The 22046-nt window shown below is 43.7% G+C and overlaps 1 protein-coding gene across 1 annotated transcript; it reads left to right on the forward strand.

Moving 5' to 3' along the window:
- On the forward strand, positions 1-18507 carry ACBD3 (acyl-CoA binding domain containing 3). The gene is made up of 8 exons (XM_032683722.1): positions 1-274; positions 7587-7728; positions 8714-8854; positions 9606-9764; positions 11562-11736; positions 14367-14559; positions 15234-15518; positions 16378-18507. Exons 1-8 carry the CDS (start codon positions 16-18, stop codon positions 16587-16589), a joined length of 1566 nt encoding a protein of 521 aa, XP_032539613.1. The 5' UTR covers positions 1-15; the 3' UTR covers positions 16590-18507.
- Positions 18508-22046: the final 3539 nt, after the last annotated feature.

The raw sequence follows: 22046 nt of genomic DNA on the forward strand, positions 1-22046 counted from the left end.
GGGAGGCGGCGGAGGATGGCGGCGGTGCTGAGCTCGGACCGGCTCGAGGTCTCGGTGGACGGGCTGACGCTGAGCCCCAACGCCGAGGTGCCGCCCTGCGAAGCGCGGCCGGCGCAGGGCGAGCCGGCGGCGGGGCGAGGCCGGCCGGGCCCCGGTGCTCCCGGCGCGGCGGAGGCCGGCGGCGAGGCGGCGGAGGAGGCGGCGCTGAGCCTGGAGCGGAGCTGGGGCTTCGCGCTGGAGGAGCTGTACGGGCTGGCTCTGCGCTTCTTCAAAGGTGAGCCCCGCTCCAGCCTGGCCACACAGCCCCGGCACGGGCCGGGGGAGCCACCGGGCCCGGGGCAGCCTCGGGCGGCATCGCCCGGGCCGGACTGTGGGTCGCAGGGGGGGGACTCGGTGTGCCGGGCGAGAGGCGAGCAGCATGTCCCGGCGTCGGAGGCGGCTCCTGGGGATGCGCTTTTCCTCGTTCCTCGGGACGCGAGCCGAGGCGGGCGGCGGCAGAAGAGCCGGGAGAGGCTGCCCCGGGCCGCGGGGCCGGCAGGGCACTGCCGGGGGATTGCAGCACCCGACCTAAAAACGGAGCTACAGAGGTCCTTGCTGGTGGCAGGGGAAGGCACAGCTCGCAGACGTGGGCGAGGAGCGCTCGCTTTGAGCGGTGCCGCGTCTGCTGGCAGCCGGGATCCCGGCAGGAGGTGTCGGGCCGTCTCCGCAGGATGCCAACTCCAGGGCTGGCTTTGCTGCTTCAGGACGCGAGGACGTAGTCTGTAGCTGCGGCCGGGGAGGTTTGGGTTAGACATTAGGAAGAATTTCTTTACAGAAACGGTGATTAAACGTTAGAATGGACTGCCCAGGGACGTGGTGGAGTCACCCTCCCTGGAGCTGTTTAAGGAAAGAGTGGAGGTGGCACTTGATGCCGTGGTTTGCTTGACATGGTGGTGTTCGACCATAGGTCGGACTCGATGATCTGAGAGGTCTTTTCCGACCTAATTGATTCTGTTTACCGTCATGACTCCCGCGGGCAGCTGCGCGAAGCAGCGGTGAAATACCCAGGGTGTAGACCTGGAGCGTTTTTCCTGGGATTCCCTGTATCCAGGTTTGCATCTGCAGGAAGGCAGAGGTACCTTGCCACTCTTGGTTTCTTTAGGAGAAGAAAATCAGCTGTGTGGTTTAGAGAAGAGCTGTGTTCCCTGTAGCACTGTGTTCAGCACGTTGAGTGATGTGTCGCTCCAGAGGATTTCACGCAGCTGCTGCTTCATGTGGGGTGCAGAGCAGGGTGTCCGGCGACACGCCTGCACTAGGGAAGACAGCTCTGTACTTGGAAAGGTCAGTCTTGCGGCAGTCAGTTGTTAGATGACCTCCCAGAAAGGCTCTCTCTTGTGAGGGGAAGCATTGCTGGCAGGTGGAAACTCTGCTGGAGGGACGAAGTTGTTTGTTTCCTTCACATTGCTTGAGTTGTTTGGAGCATGTAAGGCTTTAAGCAGTTTCTGGAGCCCTGGTTCTTTGACCCTGTTCTAATGCCCTTCCACAAAACATTTTGTTAGCATGCTAATATACAGAGATATTACTTTTTTAAGCTGTATAAAAACCCAGAAGAGATCCTAAAATCTTGTTTGTTTGTTTGTTTGTTTTTAAAATTTATTTCTCCTTTGTATCAGAAGCTGCTACAACTGGTTATCAGGAAGCATTGTACCTTCTATCTCTTTTTTCTTTCTGTAAAACGAGTTGCTTAGAAGAATACTGGTTTGGTTTAATGAGTGTTTGTTCTTAAAACATGATGGAGAAAGAAACATCTCTGCAGCAGCAAATTCCTTGTCTCAGTCAACTGTGGTCTTACTCTTGTCTAGGGCTGAATATTCTACTGGAACCTGTATTTATGGTATAAAAATTACACACCGTGAGTGAGTTTATCTGCATCATTGCTATGTAGATAAGCAATATGTATCTATTATATCACATGTTTTAATGGAATTTATACTCAAGTTTATCTCCTCTTGGATGGTGAAAAGTCAGTGTAGTGTTACTTGTGTGTAGGTTCCAGTTCCTTGCATTGTCTTGTCTCAGCAGTGTTTTTTTTTCGTTGCTCTCCTTTTAATCAAAACTAAATATCAACATGTTTCAACGCACTGCTGCTTCTTTTTTAGCCTTCTGCAATTTCTTGTAACTCATGGTTTTATTTAAAAGAGGAGAATTTTCCACATTGTACTGAGTTGTCAGACTTTCCAATAAAGACCTTATTTCTCTATCCTTATGGCTGGAGTAACTCACACAAAGTCATCGCCCATCATTTCATCTGTAGCTTTTTTCCTGAAAGTGACGTAACACGAGGGTTTTTATTTATAGATGTGATGGTGAGTTACAGGAGCTTGTAATACTTGAGTTACTGATTCTGCCAGCTTGTTCTATATCTGCACGGCTCCGAAAATAATTGGTCTCGTTTCCAAATGATTTTCATGCATCCCCTGTCAAAACAACTGTGGGAGTGGGCACGCTTGTTTAGCAGCCTTGTACATGCCAAGGAGCAAATATGGATTCCTCCTGTACTTCAAGTAGCAACATATGAGGCATCTGAAGATTCCCCTATGTTAATAGGTCAAAGCTGAGACCTTGTTCATCGTCATTCTTCTAAAAGTGTGCTGATTTGGAGACAGAGGTGGCTCTGAAAAACTTCCATGGAATAAACAAGTGACTCGGAGCAGTATTAGTTTTGGGAGAATGATGGTATGTGGTTTAACTATGGTGACTGGGATGGAAGGATCTTGGATCGGGATGCCAGAGGAGCCCTGTGTGAGGTCAAAGGGTAAGCAGCAATCTCTAGTTAAGCAGCTTCCTTTTTGCTTCAGTGTGCAGACGGAGTTGTCTGTAACTCATGATACACTTTCTTCCTAGAAAAGTTGAATGTGATCAGAATACTTCGGATTTGCCTATTACAATGACTGCTGACACTTGCCTGTGGTGGCATATTGCAGGGAACAGAATTGCTCAAAGACAGGACAGGGAGGGAGGGACACAAACAATGTGCAAAATGCAACTGAACTAGGCTAGGATACTGGAGAGACTCAAGAGCTACTTTATTCTGTCTCTGATAAAGACAGATCTAAAGCAGATCTAAAACGCTTGACCCTGTGTCACTTCCACTGTCAGGCCTTAGGCTGTGCAGGAGATGTGCACTACCTTTTTTTAGCATTCATAATGGCTTGTGAAGAGAGCTTTTCAGAAGAACAGAGGCGTAGAAAATAGATGGTAATAGTGTTCCAGTCTATTTTTCGGTGGGAAACCAGAGCCTTCTTTCCCTTACGCACTCTTTCCCTTACTGCTCCGTCGAGCCTAGTGCAGGTCGACCAGTGTTTTGGCTGCCATTAAGAAGCTGCTTCACTGTGCTGGATCCAGTGTACAGTGGAGAACACAGTCGTGTTACAATCATTGTGTATTTCTTTGTCTCTAGGACTGCCTGTAATTGTGAGCCCTGGGGCAGCTGGCAGAGTACAAGTGTCTCTGATGGATTATTCTGCTTGTTGAGCTGGTACGAGCTCTGCCAGTGAAGGCAGCCTGTTCAAGATGTAAGTTGTGTCCCGCAGTAGGAGACAGTGGCTTGCATAATTCTGCCAGCAGATATCTTCCAGGATCAGCCTGGCGTTGTTGTTTTCCACATCCTGTCATTGAAATACCATTGCACCCAACCTTCAATATATGACAGTCCCTGAAGTGTTCGTGCACTGTCTAAAGTGATTTGCAGTGCAACACATCTGAGTAGACAGTACACAAACCATATCATTTTGGTATCTAAAAGCTTTCCTGGAATGTTAAGTACTCCAATTTTCTTTGACTGCTCAAGTTATTTCCTCTTATCCTAACAAGAATGCATCTTCAACCTCAGCAGAACATCATTCTGAATTAATTGTTTGACCTCTTTTTTGAGCACCAATTTGATGGCATGATTGTAATTCGTAAGTTAAGTAGGCTCTTGTTTTCAAGATATGAAAACCCCTATAACTGATCTACATTTGTGAAGTTGAGCTTTGATCATGTTTAATTGGAAGGGCTGGTTGGTAATTCTTCTGGTGAGGCAGAACACCTTTAGGAGAGGAGAATTAGGAGTGTAAGAGCGTACTGGGATCTGCAGGAGCAGTTCAGTCCTCACACTTCTCAGTTTTGGTCTTGCTCATTAAAACTTTGCAAGTGAATAGAATTAACATATGTTACTTCTGCTTTTAAGAGCTGAGGTGAAAAATCACATTTCACAAACTTTTCTAGCTTATTCTAGATGACTTGACCTAATGCCATCCCACAGGAATTAGGTGTTTAAAGTGGGTGAAGTTGGAGAAGGAGGTGCAGCACGTTGTGCCATGTCTCTTACAGGGGGAAAAAAAATCAGAATTTACACACGAGTAACAGTGTCTTGCACAATACAGTCTCTTAAGCATAGTTCTTAAATTCCTTTGAGTCTAAATTTGTGGGCTTTTGTCAATTCATGTCAATAGTACAGTGCCACGTAGTGACATAAGCCCCTGTCACCAGCCTCTCATTACTATAGCAGCTTCATCTTTCTGTTGTGTTTGCAGGCTGAGCCTCTCTCAGGCCCTCTTGGGTCGGGCATACCGGTGGTGTAGGGAACGTTGTATAGCTGCTGTATTACTGCTGTGCACACACATCCTTTGGATTTCTCAGTGTGTTCCCTAGAGCTTCAGCTTCCTGACAGCTGTGTTAGGTGTGTGGGTAATGCCTACTTAAGTGGTACGTTCACGGATGCTTGAATAAATTTGGCAGTTCTACTTGTCTGGACACACTTAATGCACTTTTTTGGCGTATTCGACTCTGCAGATGAGTTCAGATCCTCTGGTTCAGTTAAAGAGCAACAATTCCAAATCTTTGGGATGATTATACAGCGTGGTTCATGCTGAAGAATTCAACTGAAAAATAACTAGCGTACAACTTCACTGTCTGACTGGCTCCAAGTGTTTTTCTGATAATTTGCTTCTAATCTGCATTATCTACAAGTCACTGAATGCCTCTCATACTTTTCTCATCTGTCTGTTTTCCTCTCTTATTTAACTTGTTTGTTGTTCTTCCCTTGGGTCACCATTCTTTGTAAATGCAGATTTTGGCTTCTCTCAGTAATTAGGGCATGAGGTCTGACTTCTCTGTTCTGTGAAAATGCAGATGTGCTGTGCATAGCATGGGAAATGATGGGGTTTTTTCACTCTAATTCTCTTCAGAAGTGAGTTCAAATACTGATGAAGTTATCTGGCTTAGGCAGCAGTCTAGTACATCAAATAGCTATGTTTTTTGGCAGACAGCTGTAGGTACACAGGTTGTCCAAGGTAAACTATGCTATAGGGACCCCTTGAGAATCATACTTTGCTCAGAAATCTGGCAAAATTTCAGTTTAGTGCCCTTGTCAATTGATATGCTTTTTAGCACAGTGCCCCAGGATATTAAGTATTATTTCAAAGCATGTGCTGTTTATTGAGGCTATTGGAAGTGCTTGTTACCTAATGAGTAAATTCCGAGTTAAATGTGAAGTGTGAAGAATTGAGGAAAAGCCAAAGGGCTCTTTGGGAGGCCTGAGAGCAGGAGACTGGAGACCCGTGGAGAGAGCTTACCAGCATGTAGTGATTTGAATCTCTTAAGGATCACAGACTTGGGGTGGGAAGTAGCTGCTGGGGATTGTCAGGTTTAGCCCTCCTGTTTCAGATCAGGCTTCGTGGGACTGTCTCCATTTGGGTCTTGAATATCTGCTATCATGGAGACTTAAAAACTCTGGACAGTGGGTTCCAATGCTTGATCACTCTCAGTTAAAAATCAAAACAAAATATTAAAAAATACCCCAACAAAAACAACAACAACAAAAGCCCCCCAAACCAACCAAACAAAAACCCCCAACAAAAATGCTTAAGTGGCATTTCCTATATTTCGGTTTGTGTAAGCTGCCTCTTGTCCTTCCACTGTGTACCACTGAGTAGACTGGTTCAGTTTTTATATCCCCCCTTCTCCACTAGATATAGCTGGAGATATCTCTCCAGCTAGTTTTGGAAATAGATATTTTTGTGGAGAAAGGCTTCTGTTTTTGAGGCTGGAAGCTATATTTGCTGTAAGGTTGTGGGACACTGGAACAAGAGCAAATACTTCAGATTCTGCAAGAGTGATGTGGACCTCTAGGAACTGATAATAAGTAACTAAATGTTTGCCTTCCTAATAATTTGATTCTGGCTTCAAAACAAGTGGCATATGTGTTCCTTGTGATGTTTTAACTGAGTAAGTCCAATAACGTACTGAACTTTCTCTGTCAAAAATAGAGCTTCTTGCTGTGACCTGTACACACTTTCCCTCTGGGATTGTTTCTGATTTCCAGAAGTATATGTTCTCAGTTTCTTGATAAGCTGTAAGTAGAGGTATTTTCCATCCTCTCTTGTTCTAAGATTTGCTTTGTTTCCTGTTCATACCTCTGTTCCCAAGCATCAGCCAAGCAATTTTGCGACACGTGTCAGCTGTGAAATTTAGGTGTGGACTGTTCAGTTTGGGGCTGTAAACAACTTGGTCCAAAAGAGAACTGGAAACTAGTGGCAGCTCTGCCTCCAGCTCCTGACTACATGGAGAACACTACAGTCATGAAGTGGCTATCGCTTACCTCCGGTAATAGCTTCCTCATTTCAGCCCTTCCAAAAGGAGATGATGCTTATTTATTTGTTTTCCTGTTCAAGACAAATGTCTTTTTTTAATGAGCAGTGTAGCTGCATATAGCAGTGCTGTTTCTGTGATTTGTTTTGACAGTTTAAATGTGCTGAGGTAAATCCTATCTGACTAATTCATATATCATTTTTAAATCAATGCCAGACTCTTCTTACCCGTAAATGTGCAGCGGGATCTAACCTGGAATGCTTCAGAAGGAACCACTGGAATACATTCAAGCTTATGTTGCCTTATTCTTACATCCAGAGCTCTCTGTACGTGTTGATGCTGATGGAGTCAGCTCTAAGGTTTTTCATTGTGATAGGCTATTCCAGCTGCCTTGGCAAAGTGCAGCAATCAAATTCCCTCAAGGAGAACTTTCCTTAAGTCTGATTTTTTTGCCTGTGCAGTTTTGCTTGCCTTCCACCTTGGTTGTTCTGCTTTCATTGATGTGAAGAGCAAAAGGAGAGCAATCTATAAAGTTAACATCACATCTTTTCTTGTGGAGAATCTTTCCTATCCACTCTAGAGGAGACTTGGCAGACACACTTGAATTCAGTTGGGGTTTTTAAATGTTTCGGAGATGTAGATCTATATGGTACAACGTTCAACAAATTAACATAAATATTTGTGGTAACTTATTAGCTAAGATTGACTGTAGATAGTATGATGAAAACATGTAGATAGTATGAGGAAAAACATTTCACAATGAAGTTTTAGCAGCTGAAATGGATGTGTTTCTTCTAGACAGATCTATATTTTATTTGAATAGAACTGTCGTAATTTGTCTAACCTTTTGTGACTTGACTTACTTATTCTTTTTTTATGGAGGAAATTATGGTAATGGTTATACAAAATCCTCTTTCCTCTCCTGTGTTTAATCAATTAATCACAACGGTGAAATTTTCTTTTTTTTCCTACAGAAAAAGATGGCAAAGCCTTTCATCCAACGTATGAAGAAAAGCTCAAACTTGTGGCACTGCACAAGCAGGTTCTGCTGGGACCTTACAACCCTGACACTTGCCCTGAAGTTGGATTCTTTGATGTGCTGGGGAATGATAGAAGGTAAAAGGGCTGGTGCTTTTGTTGGTCTTAACTCTGCATTTCCTGTCTGAAGATAACATCATCCAATTTCTGCAAGAAGAGTACAAGTATGTGGGTTATCTCAGTGTGTGTGTATGCTAATGGAAAGTGCAAGTGGCCTCTTCAAATACATCTTAGAAATCTTGAGTCACAGTTGAGTACAGGAACTAACAGATGGGTTTTTTCAGCCGCATTAGGAGATGCTGCTGTACAGACAGTCCAGTTTCTCATAGCAGTTTAAGGCTGCATTAACATGCAGGCCCATGTTTCATCCTAACTCCATGCCAGGGTTACAGCAGGCCAAGCCTTTTGCCAGTGGTAGAAGCATTCACCATAGCTTGTCCTAATACCAAAGATAATTTCTGAAATTAGACACCTGATGCATTCACACTGAGTAAATTTTTTATGAGCTCTGGACAGTCTCAGGCGTGTCTCTGGCATTGCTTGCAGTTCGGGCCACACTCCTCATGTTCACTGTTGCTATTTCTCGTGTGAAGGCAATGTGCAACGCAGCAGTGGCTTCTCTGAGGTGGACCCAGTGCACTGCTTTTGGACAAATGGATATAGCTTTCCTTAGGAAGAACCAAGCTGTTGCCTTTAGCTAACTGGAGCGCTGTAATCAATAGTTGTTACCATGTTTGTTCGTTCAGGAAAGTGTATACTTTTTTTTCCACGAACTGGAGTGCAAGAAGGGTAAAAAAATACATCAGATTCACTTGTAGCTGGGAAGTTTTTTGACATAGTTCAGAATTCAAGGTAAAAACTGAGTTAGGTCTGTTTGAAAGAGTTGTTCTGATGCAGGCAGTACTGTCTTTGGGGAAAAGTTGTTGGTTCTCTGAAACTGCATATGATCAGGTTTGGTCCCTGGTCTTCCAACTTCTTTTTCTTTGCTGTGTTCTCAGTTCACTAATGATGTGAAAAGAGTTGAGTCTTGTGTTATTTCAGGTGATTTCTCTCTTTTTCTCAGGAAGGAATGGGCTGCTCTTGGAAACATGTCAAAGCAAAAAGCTATGACAGAATTTGTCAAGCTCCTACATAGGTGCTGCCACTTGTTTTCAACGTATGTCACTTCCCACAAGATAGAGAAAGAAGAACAAGAAAAGAGAAGGTAACATTTGAGTGCTTTGGTGTTGGTGTATATTGTGTTACTCTATTGTGTAACTGTGGAGAGTATCACAGCTGGCCTAGGCTGAAGTTATCTTAGGAAGATAAATACTTGAAGTTTAGGTGGCCGTGGTGCCATTTGATCTCTTTAAGCCTTTTTACTTTGTCAGAAATGAATGATTGTTTCTGAGGTGAAGACAGCTAAAATATAAGGAATTATAAAAATTTTGCTGAGACTGTCATCTGCTTAAGTAGAGATGCTTCACAAAATGTCTGTCCCAATTTCTGTGGACTAAATTGTCAGGCGTTTTAAACTCCTAGTATGGGTTAGCAACTTGACAAAGGCTGTCTTATTATTGCTTACATGTCATGTGGTTGTTAAACTATAGTATCCACATCATTATTCAACATGTGTTGAAGCTTGGAAGATGGGTTTATAAGGTTCTCAGGCAATTTTTTCTACTCAGGCAATTTTTTCTATCTGTACTCTGCTACAGATAGCATAGTAATAGGTTAGCATGAATATCAAACTGTGACACAGGATTTACACCTGTCATGCTGCTGAGCACGGTAAAACTGTACAATAATGTGTTTTCTTCGTGTGTCCAATAAGAGGCTTCTCCAGGCCAGTTTAAGTGGGAGGAGATCATACCGCCCAAAAAGCGGGCAGGCAAAAAGCAGGCTACAGCATGTTGAAAATAACTCATCCTAGGACTGTAGGAATGCTGAAATAGCTTATTGAGTGGATGTTGCAGAAGAGAAGAGGAAGAACGAAGGCGGCGTGAAGAGGAGGAGCGTGAGCGTTTACAAAAAGAAGAAGAAAAGCGTAGGCGAGAAGAAGAGGAAAGACTGAGAAGGGAAGAAGAGGAGAGGAGGAGAATAGAGGAGGAGCGACTTCGGATGGAACAACAGAAGTGAGTAGCAGAAGCAAACAACACTTAAAATAACTGCATTGCACTTGAGACAATTGTATTGTTTAAATGGTTCTGCTAAAGGTCAGAGCACTCGAGCCTGGGAGTGACATTTGCATCCTTGGTTAAGAGGGACACAGTTTGCAGAAAAAAATTATCCTAACGTGTTATTGTATGCAGCTTTCTCAGATGAAAGTGCCAGAGAAGCTTTGCTTAAAGAGAAGCTCTGGAGGTTTTGGGGTTCAAGGGCTGAACCTCGTGAAAACTTGTGGTTCTGCTTCTTAAATGATTAATGCTGCATTCAGCTGAGCAGAGCTGTGTCCAGCTGGAAGTGTTGTTTGAATTGTGACTTGAAAGTTTCTTAACTTGTCACAGAAGGCAGAGCCTTGGAAATCGGATAACTGCAGTTCAGGGAGTACAGAATTCACATTCAAATGCACTTAATCACTGTTTGTAGCCTGAATTAAATTGTTTACTTGGAATATAAGCTCTAGTTATATTTCATTGTTCCCATCACATGCAGATGCTGAAAATGTAGATCTGGCTTTGCACATTTAATATTTAAGGGAGCAGTAAAGCTGTTCCACATCAGTCAACACTCGTTTTCCATAATAAAAATGTCTTTGCAGGGGGTGTCTCTGAAGTAGATCCTGTACTTGCTATGTAGTGGGTTTGAGAAGGGAGCAAATAATTAATCCACAAGTTTTACTGTTGGTGTAACATGGTGAGAACCAGAAGAGTGTAAAAGAGAGACATAGATTAACAGATCTAATAAAAAGTGTTGCACAATGCTAAGTAACAAGAAGTGTGGTATGCCTTGAAGCTAAGAGGGATTTTTACAGGAATAAGAGTTGTGTATTAAGTGGTTGTAGAAGGTTACAGAGACAAAGAATTCAGACAGAAAAGGAATGTGGATACTTATGTACCGACCAAGTGTATCTAAACTGGTCATAGTTTGCTGAAAAGTATTAAATCTTGCTCTTTAGGATTGAAAACGAGTGGGAAGGAAAAAATTACTTCTGCATTTGTGTTATACTTCTTTCTTCCTCCGAAACATTGATAGCTGGTTACTGATGGATGTAACATGTGAGACAAACCCTGGATCTAGCTAGTAGTCTATAGTTTCTATTAATCTTTTGGGGAGAGGATCAAAACTGAGTCTGCACATAAGTTATGCATGTGTTCCTAAAGTTTCAGCAGTTGAGTTTACTGGAGGTGCAGGTGCCCTCGCTGGCAGCATTATTTTTTTTTTTTGTTCCTGAATTAGTCCACTGTCAGTCATGTTTTTCATACCTGTTTGCATACTGCCGGGGAAATTAAGATAGTCATGTGGTATGTTTTTCTTAGACTTACCAAAAAGCATTGGCTTGCTGTACCACAGCAGTTTTGTTCTTATCAATATTTGTAGGTCCGCTAGAAGGATGTTTTCTGGAAGAGCCACATGTGAATTTTTTCCTTTGCTTGATGGAGAAATTTAGCCATGCATTTTTTTTGTAGCTTTACCTCTTTATCAGAATACAGATTTAGAATTATGTAAGAGGTCTTGTTGTTTTAATGTTTGATGTTTCCAAACACTGGGTAGAAATTGTTGCTTCCTTCTGTATATTCTCAGCATATTTTTTAGGCAAAATTCACATTTGCATCAGATCTGGGCACTGCTCTGTTATGTAGATTTATTTTAATTGGGTTTTGCAGGAACAGAATTAACTGTCTTTGAGGCCACTTAAGTCATTTAAATACAGGGATTTCCCCATTACCCTCAGCTGCTTGTAATCTGCTACTCTCCTCCCACCAATCCAGGCAGCAGATAATGGCAGCGCTGAACTCCCAGACTGCCATTCAGTTCCAGCAATATGCAGCCCAGCAGTATCCGGGCAACTATGAGCAGCAGCAGATCCTGATTCGGCAGCTCCAGGAACAGCATTATCAGCAGTACATGCAGCAGTTGTATCAAGTCCAGCTCGCACAGCAACAGGTATGGCTGACCAGCTGAGAAACTCGGATTTTGTGTCCCAGGCTGTCACTGGGAGGCATTGCCTTGACTGCTGTTATCTCCTTGAAAAGATAATTGCTGCAAGGAAAGCTACTGTGCTAGTGACTAATACTGCTTCAGATTCAAACACCGAACCCCTTTATTTAATCTTTTCGAGTAGTTTTCTGAAGCAGCTGTTAATTAAGAAAATTCTAAGCAGTCTTTACTAATGACTTGGTCCGATATTATTATTATTGGAGACCAAATGTGAAACGCTCTGCTGCAGCATCAGTGGTGTGTGTGTAATTTAATGGGGGTACATACCAGTGCATGTGAGCATGAACAGACCTACTCAGGTGACTCTCCCTGTAGGTATGAAGATCTGTGCAGAGCAGCAGGCTTTGTTCAGCCCTATGTTTCCAGCTGAGCATGCAGCACTGATGTATCACTACTGGGTTTGAGATTGCTCCTCCCTGCCAACTCGAGCTCTCCTGACTTCTCTCTCCTTTTGCATCTATTGTCTGACATCAATGTCTGATAAAGTTGCTTGCCTGCAATAAGCTGCTTGTGAATTGGGTGGGAGGACTGACTGTAACTGCCAGCCTGAGGTCTATTCTTGAGCTAAGGACTTAAAATACAGTAATTAATTTCCTGTTAAGTCATTTGCATTTTTTTGAGGCTGATGCCCTCAGCAAAGAAATGTTCAAGGAAGGAAGCCATATGAACCTCATGAAGTTCAACAAGGCCTTGCACCTGGGTCAGTTCAAGGCACTCTCCAATATCAGTACAGACTTGGGGGTGAATGGATTGAGAGCAGTCCTGCAGAGATGGACTGGTGAATGAAACACTGGATATGAACTGGCAACACAGTTCATATCCAGAACTTAATTGCAACCCAGAAAGCCAGTCATATCCTGGGATGCATAAAAACAAATGTGGTTAGAAGGTTGAGGGATGGAGATGATTCTCCCTGCTCTATTCTGCTCGCATGAGACCCCCACCCTGGAATGCTGCATCCAGCTCTAGGGTCTCTGACATAAGAAGAACATGATCCTGTTGGAGCAGGTCAAGAGGAGGGCCAAGAAGATGCTCAGGGGGCTGAAGCACCTCTGCTGAGGAGACAGGCTGAGATAGCTGGGGTTGTTCAGCCTGAAGAAAAGGCGGCTCTGGGAAAACCTCACTGCAGGCTTTCAGTGTCTAAAGGGGCTTATCAGAAACATGAAAAAAGGCCTTTTTACCAGAGTCTGTAGTGACATGACAAGGGACAAAGGTTTTGGTGTGAGAGAGTGTAGGTCTAGATTGAACATAAGGAAGAACTTATATTTTTTTTACAGTGTGGGTGGTCAGACACTGGCACAGGTTGCCCAGAGGAGCTGTGGGAGGCCTGTCCTTTGAACTGTTAAGGGCCAGGTTTGATGGAGCTTTGAGCAGCCTTATCTAGTGGAAGGTGTCCCTTCCCGTGGCAGAGTGTTTGGAACGAGACGATGATTAAAGCTCCCTTCCAAGCCAAACCATGATTTGATGGAGTTCAAGTGGTATAGAAAGGGCAGAGAGTCTCTGCCCTGTTCTAGTTGCTCTTGAAGATTAATGAGCCCTTGGTACCAATGCTTTGGTGTTATAGTGGTAAGCAAAAGCTACAGCTTCATCAGACTTGGGCTTGATGTCTTCTGTAGTTGATGCTGCTCCTTTGAGACTGAGGTGTAGGAGAAGCTCCTGCCAGATTTTTCCAGTGCTGTTAACACTGCTCTTTTAGATCATGGCTGGCTGCTTTCTGTGCACAGAAGACCTAATGCCCTTCAAAACCCAGGTGAAACAGCCTTTCCTTTATAATGGCTTACAAAATAATCCTGCCAGGCAATGAAGCTGATCTTTCAAATCTCTACTTGGGCAACTCATGCAGAGGAAAACATGAAAAAGAAGAATGTAACAGAGCTAAAATTATCTAAGTCAACTTTGGACTCCCCTGAAGACTCACGTAGCTTCCGTAATGCTTCCGAGGAATGCTTTCTGTGTGGATACCTGTGAGTCAGCTGCATTGGGATCTGTTGGTGCAGTTACAAAGTGCTGTTCTCCCATGGTCACTCACAGATCAGCTTGTGATGCAGTTAGTTTTGGAAAGGCTGTATGCAATAAGGTTTTAGAAAAGTTCTCACCACTTTCTCTCAGTGATGTAGTAGAACTGCTGTAGTAGAAAATGGATCTGGACAGCATCTATACAAGTGCTCAGATTTTAAATTTAACTAATGTTTGACTGTATTGTCTTCATACTTCTGCAGGATACCTATAATCCATTTGTTCATCAAAATCTCGTTATTGTTAGGAGTATATGTTATAGGAATGCAGAACTTCCACAGTTACATGCAGGAGTTTATTGTGTGTACCCTAATTAATTTGATTTTTTTTTTTTTTTTGATCAGATTGTATCCACCAGTCTAGAACAAAGTGGCTTCGCTTCCCTTGATAAAAAGTAGATGTTATTCTCACTGGTTAATGTGTGCTGCTTCTATCTTTTGAGTCAAGCCCCCTTGTGGGGTGCAGGGGGAGATTCTTTTCTTTATACTTTCTGCTGGAAGGTATAAAACTGACATCTTGTGAGGGTTTGGCTTTCCTTGACTTAATTTCTGTCATTTTAGGCAGCCTTACAAAAGCAGCAGGAGGCAGTGGTGGCAGCGACAGGAGCACCTCTGACTACTGCATCCAAGGTGAATACACCTGCCCCAGGGGACACCCCATCTATTAATGGGCAGGCCAGTGCACATGCAGACAGCCCTGAAAAAGAGTTGGATCCAGAGGCTTTGGAAGAAGCACTGGAAAATGGACCAAAAGGTAGGACTAGCTAGACTTCTTAATTAAAAATAAATAGCAAAAGCCCTTCTTATGATTCACATGTCTTAAGCATGGTTACTGTGGTTCTTTGCTTGGCTTCACTGGGCTATGGAAAAGCTAGGTTTGATTCCTGGGTCTGCTGTCTCTCAAGGCAGAGAGCAATATTGTATAGGCAAAACAGCTTTGGGAGGGGAGGGGAAGAGGAAGCAACAAAAGTATTTCAGCAGAGCCCATCTGGAACCTCCTTTCACTCTGAACTTCAAGGAAAGTAACATAAAAGTTCTAGCACAAAAGCTGTTCTGGGCAGAAATATGTTCAATCTTACGTGAACTCAGGTTAAAACTGATTAAAGATCCTTTCAGTGAAGAGTTCTGTGCAATATAAACCTGTCACCTGTGGCAGTACATCTGTCTTCTGAGTCTTTTCTGTGTAAGCACTGTTGGTTTAAATGTGACTGATGGGGGAACTGGTAGCATTTAGTAGTTTTATAACTAAATTTGCACTGCATTTCGTACACATTTTTAGTGTTGAAACCTGCTTCTTCAGTTAAAAAAAATTACTTGGAAGCAATTCTAATGCTTGTGGTCCTCAAATGCTCCCAAGGCACACTTAAGTATCCAGCATAAATAACTGAAAAAAACCCCTAACTGGAATATTTCCTCCCATCTCTGCAGATTCTGTTCCAGTGATAGCTGCCCCATCGATGTGGACACGACCCCAGATAAAAGACTTCAAGGAAAAAATCCGTCAGGATGCAGACTCTGTGATCACAGTGGGCCGAGGAGAAGTGGTTACAGTCAGAGTACCAACTCATGAAGAGGGGTCTTACCTCTTTTGGGAGTTTGCTACAGACAATTATGACATTGGTTTTGGGGTGTATTTTGAATGGACAGACTCCCCTAATACTGCTGTCAGTGTGCATGTCAGCGAATCCAGTGATGATGAGGAGGAAGAGGAAGGTAAGCATGCTGATTTATATAAACTGTCAGAGTTTGCTGTGAGGGAAAACCCCAGCTGATTGTCTTGTGTAATTTCCTGGCTTCCCTGGCTTACATTTAGCTGGAATCATGCTTTCAATTTTGAATAGGAAGTGCAGTTCCGAAAGTACCTTCAGTTACCTCCTTTGATCAGAGATAGGTTCAAGGAGTTGAGTCTGGGGAAATCCTTTTCCTAAGTCAACTACTCAGTAAGCTAGACTGAAACCTGTGCCATAATAAAGCACAGTGGATGTGCACACTGAAAACCTTAAGAAAAATCCTGCCCTGCTGTTCATGAGATTTTTCTAGGGAGGAAGTTTCCTTGAGGCTTCAGCAAAACAGCTTCAAAGAGCAATACTGTCAGTGGCTGGGACACAAGTCACAGCCTTTGCCTGCGGGGGAGTCTAGCAAACCATCACAAAAAGTGTTTTGCAATGAGCATGTGATTTGCTTAGAAGGAGCTGCCCTGATATAGGAAGCAGTGGCTTTCTGGGAATTACTACTAACTGATCTCTAGTAGTAAGTATGTCAGATCAGTAGCAGACAGTGTGGGGTAATGTGTTACTGAAAACTAGAGCTTGGCGTCTCTACAGACTGACCCAGCTTTCCTGGAGAGATGGATGTGGTGAGTTTTAATATCAAGCTGTATAAATTACAGTAAAGTGATAGTGCTTACTGTTCCTCCTGCTTCTGGGTGCTTTAGCCACAGCCTTGGTATGAATCCCTTCGACCCATCTGATTTCTAAACTAACAAAGGGTGCCTTGTCCACTGTAGATTAGTCTGACTTTCTCTCATAAAGTGGCCACCCATGTTAACTGACATCCTTCTTTTCTCTTGTAGAAAATACTAGCAGTGAAGAAAAAGCCAAAAAGAATGCCAACAAGCCTCAGCTAGATGAAATAGTGCCTGTGTACAGACGAGACTGTCATGAAGAAGTGTATGCTGGCAGCCACCAGTACCCAGGGAGAGGAGTTTATCTTCTTAAATTTGACAACTCTTACTCTCTATGGAGGTCAAAAACAGTTTACTACAGAGTTTATTATACTAGATAAAGGTGTGGCTGTGTCTGAGGCTGGGCTGTGCAGAAGATGTCATTTTATTTGGAATTTTCTTCAAGCATAATGGATCCTTTTGAGTCTGTGTTTTATCCTGTCTGTATCTCTATGGTTTGTGTGAACTTTTAACAAGTAGACACTGGGATCTTCCTGCTCCATGACACTAATGCATATTGCATTGGGCTTACCACAGGATCTCCCTAACCTATTTGGGGATTGGAGTTAACCAATGGAAGTCATTGGCTCCAGTGCTAAGGTCACATCAGTTGCATTTGTTAGAGTCTCATGAAAAAGGGGGAGGGAGTTGCTGGTTCACTGGCTGGGTGATCTGATGTTTCCAGGTCTGGATGCTTTGAATAACTTGTTAATGGTTAATTTAAAGGTCCCATCAATAACTGGTAGATTTGGATGCAGTTTGCTGTGTAGCAAGTTTCTCTTAACTGTAATTGAATGTCAGATTTTTTTACACCATTAAAACTTGAAACTTTAAGTTGATGCAGTTTAGAAACAAGTTGTCTCACTTCTGTCCTCATCAAAGAAACATTCAGTTCCTTAAACCAGTGTAGTGTCTAAGACAAGGATGATCAGCATTCTGAGAGTACAGCAAATAACATCTGAAAGTCTAAACTGAATGACAATTAAAAGTGTATGTTACAAGAAGAACCTTAATCTCTACCCCACTGCTAACCCTGAAATAAAAAAAGTCATTTTTTGATGCAATTGACTTAGAACCAAGGGCGCAAACTATTTCTGAGTTTGATGGGTTTTAATGGGGTAGACTTTAAGAAAAAGAAGTCTACAGGCTTGAAACCAGTTTTCTGCACAGCGTTCTGGTTTGGTTTTGTAAGACCTGAATAAGAACGTTGTGCATTTGAAGAGCAGTAAGTCACTTTGATAAAGTATAGGAGTTAATGTTGCACTAATTGCAGAAATCACTGCCACTCCATTTTAGTCTGAACTGGTGATACTGGGGTGTGAACTTTCTGCTTTAATTTGTAACTGTCAGCAGAAAGGCAGAGTGCACATACAGATACTTAACGTAGCTTTAATCTCAGTTTCATATGGTTTGGTTGGGGCATTTTGTATTTTGTATAGTGAAAAAAAACGCAGGTGGCTACTTGGCTTGAGGCTGCAGTAAGAATCCACACCCCTCGGGGCCCAGGGGTGATGTGTTGCAATAATGACTTGTGCAAGTGCTCTCTGCATGGGTAATGCACTTTGTTACTGAAAGGAAAGGGTTACTTTGGGTCTCAGATCAGCTCTTGCAGTAAGACTTCCATTGATTAGCTGCAGCATGTGCAGTTTCATGGCAAATGATGTTGAGTTTGCAGGATTTGTTTGAATAATCAGTTTGTACATACATGATACTTTTACTTTTCTCATACCAACCGTGGAGATACTTCTCCTAGAGTGCTTAACTTGTCATCTTGCTTTTGGTTCAGCAACACCGTACCAGCTTATAGCTAGTTAGTGCTGCTTTATCCAAAAACACTGTACAATGTTCTGCTCTTGTGTACATACAGTATATAAACCATGACTTTAGAAAGTACCTTGCTTTTAAAGGAAACTGTATTTAATGTAAAAAAAAAAACACAAAAAAAGAAACAAAAAAAAAACCCAACCACCAAACACCTTTTAAAAAGGCAGGCACTAATATATTTCTTCTGGTCTTCAATTTACATTTTTTTTGTCCATACAAAAATGTTACAACTTTTTCCTCTAAGAATATTTGTTCTTGGGAGCAGTGTTTGTCGCTTTAAATGGCAGCACTTACTGTCCTGTGTTGGATGTTAGAACTTTTACGTTTTCAGACTTTTTTTTTATTGCCTCTGGCTGTTCATTAGTACAGTACAAGTGCGATTTCAAGATACCTTGAGATAGTATTTAATCCTAATTAAAATACATTTATCTGTAATGCTGTTGGCTTTTTATTAATTTGCAAATCTTGGCATTGCTGTTTATGGCTATTGAGCTAAGATAAGCTTGTCACCTTCCCCTTCATTTTTGAAGGCTCAGTACCATGCTCACACTGTGGTCTTAGCAGCCAAATTGCTCGGACCAGAGGCTCTGCACAAGAATGTCTCTGGCTCGCTGGATGAGGCCATCTGTCAGTGTTGGAAGAGCCCAGCTTGAACTGCATCATCGCTTTGGTTTTTGAATGGGTAGCAGAAGGGGTTGGATGTGGGCAGCTAGAACCTGTAAGCTCTCTTTCTGCTGAGAAGAAAAGCACCTGCCTTTCCCCCTGAGGCTTAATGAACCCAGACCCCGAGGGCAGCAGGGGCTTGGGTGTGTTGTCCTGAGAAGCCCTGGGCCCGAAGGGCAAGAGACAGGCAGGACCATTTACAGTTTAGACTGAACAAGAAGAAAAGCAAGGACCTAGAGGCAAAAAGGCAAGTTATTCCAAGGTTTCTGTTGGCCAAAATCACCCTTTACTGCTTACCTGCTGTTGGTAAGTAGCTTATCCCAGGTCTGAGGCTGCAAGTAGGTTGTGCACTAGTTTGGTCCGTGGCCCCATCTGCCCCTGTAGACGGCAGCCTCTCAAGCTGGTGCTCTCAGATTTCACCTGAGGAGCAGAAGTCTCTTCAGAGAGAACAAAACAAGTGCTGGGCTGTGAGAGGCAAGATGCTGAGAAGTTCAATGTACCGTAGTCTGGGTTTGCTACGAGCTCATTTCATGTGAAATGTGCAACTGCATTGAAAACCGAAGTAATTACAGCAGCAGGCCTACCCCATTTGGACCTATTTTACCTGTCTCATGCATGTATAAATTCCCCTTTCTCCAATTAAAAGTGAAGCACTGTGCTCCTTGCAGCTCACTCAAGGCAGCTCTCTTCCACAAGAGAGTTATCATAAACATTTTCTGAAAAGAACTGAGTCACTGCCAGTAATTCCAGGTGGTGCAACATAAACAGGTTCACAGAGCTCTGTTCCAGATATGCTGGTCCTTTGAGGAAAGCTAAACAATCCGAGGGACAAGCCATTGTTAGAAATTATGTTGTTCTCAAAAGCACTATCAACATGGATGTTCCTTCTGCAGTTTCTTCGAGGCAGTTGTGTAGAAAACAGCAAGGCTCGGTCTTCCTTGACTCTGCTGTCCCAGAAGGGTAAGCAGTTGCAATTGAAACAACTTGCTAATTAAGCCACTTGGCTGCTCTGTGAAATTATCCTCACCTATCCTCTTTGCTCTCCTTCCCACCCCTTGGCTTTTAGCACTTTCTGCCTTGTACTTTGCTTTGTAAGTCACAGATTAGACACTGATTTAGAGCAGCTGGATGCAACCTTTGAGATAACTGTAATGGGCAGGGTTCAGCCATTTAACCTCCTACTTATGCTGTTGCTTTAGGAGGAGTAAGAGTGGGCTGCACAGGCCTGTTAAAAGTACAAAGCAGCAAAGTAGTTGCCCTTCACCCAAGTGCCAGCTGAGCTCCAGGCTGGCAGCTCAAGCAGTTGTTAGCCTTATTAATCCAAAAGAGAAATGTGAAGGCTGCTTTCTGACTGCTTGATGCTCTCTAGCACCAGATCCTGAGATTCCCATCCTTTTCTTTCCACCTCCTGTTATGTTCCCGGTGAAAAGACTGTAGAGGAAGCTGGAAAAAGCCCACTTGAGATCTCTAATCCCTCCCAGCCTGCTTGACTCATGTTCCTGTACTCTGGATTTAGGTCCTGTCACTCCTGCCCTTCGTTGAGCTCCTCTGCCATGTTTGGCTGCCTCATTCACACACTGTGGGGACTTGGCCAGCACCTTCCACATGGCACTGCTCAAAGGTGCCAGATAGAGCAAGAGCCCAGCAAACATGCACGTACCCCCAGGATTCATGGAAATTACAGTTTCTCTCTTGCAAGCTGCTATTTCTGCTCTGATCTCCCCTGTTCCACTTCCCCCCCCAAAACACAGTTCAGATCACTAAGCCCAGCTCCTGCTGTTAGTTCATTTGCAGCAGGTTTCAGCTTTCACAGCCAGCCTGCCTGTGCTTTTACTCCTCCTCTCTGTGCAGGGAGGCAGCATACACAAGGGAGAACTTTTGGGGCTGGGTCACTGATGTATTTGTCACAGAGATGTGCAAGTTCCTGTGGTAAATGCTGGTCCCATGCTTTGTGACAGCAGCGTGCTGGCCCTGGGCTCAGGTGTGCCAGTTTTGCTTGCACCAAGAGCTGGTTTGACAGGGCAGGTTACAAATGTTAACTACCTGCTTTTGGGTCCACTGCTTGAAAAAAATAAAACTTATAAACTCACACCACATCTACATCCAGCACCATGTACTGGAAGACTAAACAAAGCATGAAATGACATCCCAAATCTTTCCCCAAATACTGCTCATCTGAGACCTGCCAATTGGACATCAAAGGCCTTTCAAAGGTGTTCTGTTGAAACATCATCAGACTGGCTTAAAGAAGTATATTAAACAGTTTGGACTAGTATTAATGAGATACAACAATGCAGTATAGATACTGCATATGCAAGGTTGTTGTCTGGTATCCTAAAAATAAAAATCTTGCAAGAAATGAGGGAAAACAAGTCAACAGTGGTTCTCTGTAACAAGCTCTCCTGGCCCCTGTTATTTTTGTCTTGTATCATCTCCACCATGAAGTTGGTGAGAAACCTGTTTCTTTTACTCAGGGAGCTCAACACTGGCATGCCTAACTGTGCTCAGATTTGCAGGAGTAAACCCTTATTCCAGCCTCCACTTCTTCTCTGGAGTTCAGTGTTTTCCTCAGTGTCAGACTTCAGGTTTCATACATTTTTGTTTTAAGGAAGTGGCTGCTCAGCGATGGTCACTGCTCTCATCTGACCTGGCAGCTGATCTATGCTGGGGCCCAGGAGAAGGTTTGATGTTGTCCCTCACAGCACATTTGAGCAAAAATTCAGCTTGGCTATGCTCCCCTGATGGAGTACCTGGTCTGAATGGAAAAAGCTGATTCCCTTGGCCTGGCCAGTTCACTGCTTCCTTTCCCCAGGGATGTTTGAGTTCCTGTGCCACCTCTGCAGTCCAGTTTACAGCTCCTTTCCCACTGTGGCTGCGTCCCCTGGCGCAGCAGGAACGTGCTGGGGAAGCCTGACCAGGGTTGCTGGCATCTAATCTGTCTGGGGAAGCTCAAACACGGGCTCTCCCCCTGCACTCTTGACGAACTGTGGGCAGGAGGGCTGCCACTGCTCACCCAGTGGAACAAATGCTTGGCCTTCTGCCAGCATTTCATTAGTAAAATGCCTGTACAGCCATCAAGCTACAGCACAGGAGGCATGGGACAGCATTTAGGGCATGTGGGAACAGGCTCTGCAGAATGGACTGAGGGGCAGCTCTGCCAATGCAGCCACGGGGAGCCCAGCAAAACCCTTTTCTACCCCAGGAATGGGCATGGGCCCCTTTGGCTGTCACTGTTCAGGAAACTGGTTTTACCCATGGCTTTCAAACCCTTCCAGTGCCACACAAGCAGCCAGCTGTGACCCAGGTGTGCT

This window comes from Chiroxiphia lanceolata, chromosome 3 (genome assembly GCF_009829145.1).
Source record: "Chiroxiphia lanceolata isolate bChiLan1 chromosome 3, bChiLan1.pri, whole genome shotgun sequence".
In the NCBI taxonomy this organism is placed as follows: Eukaryota; Metazoa; Chordata; class Aves; order Passeriformes; family Pipridae; genus Chiroxiphia; species Chiroxiphia lanceolata.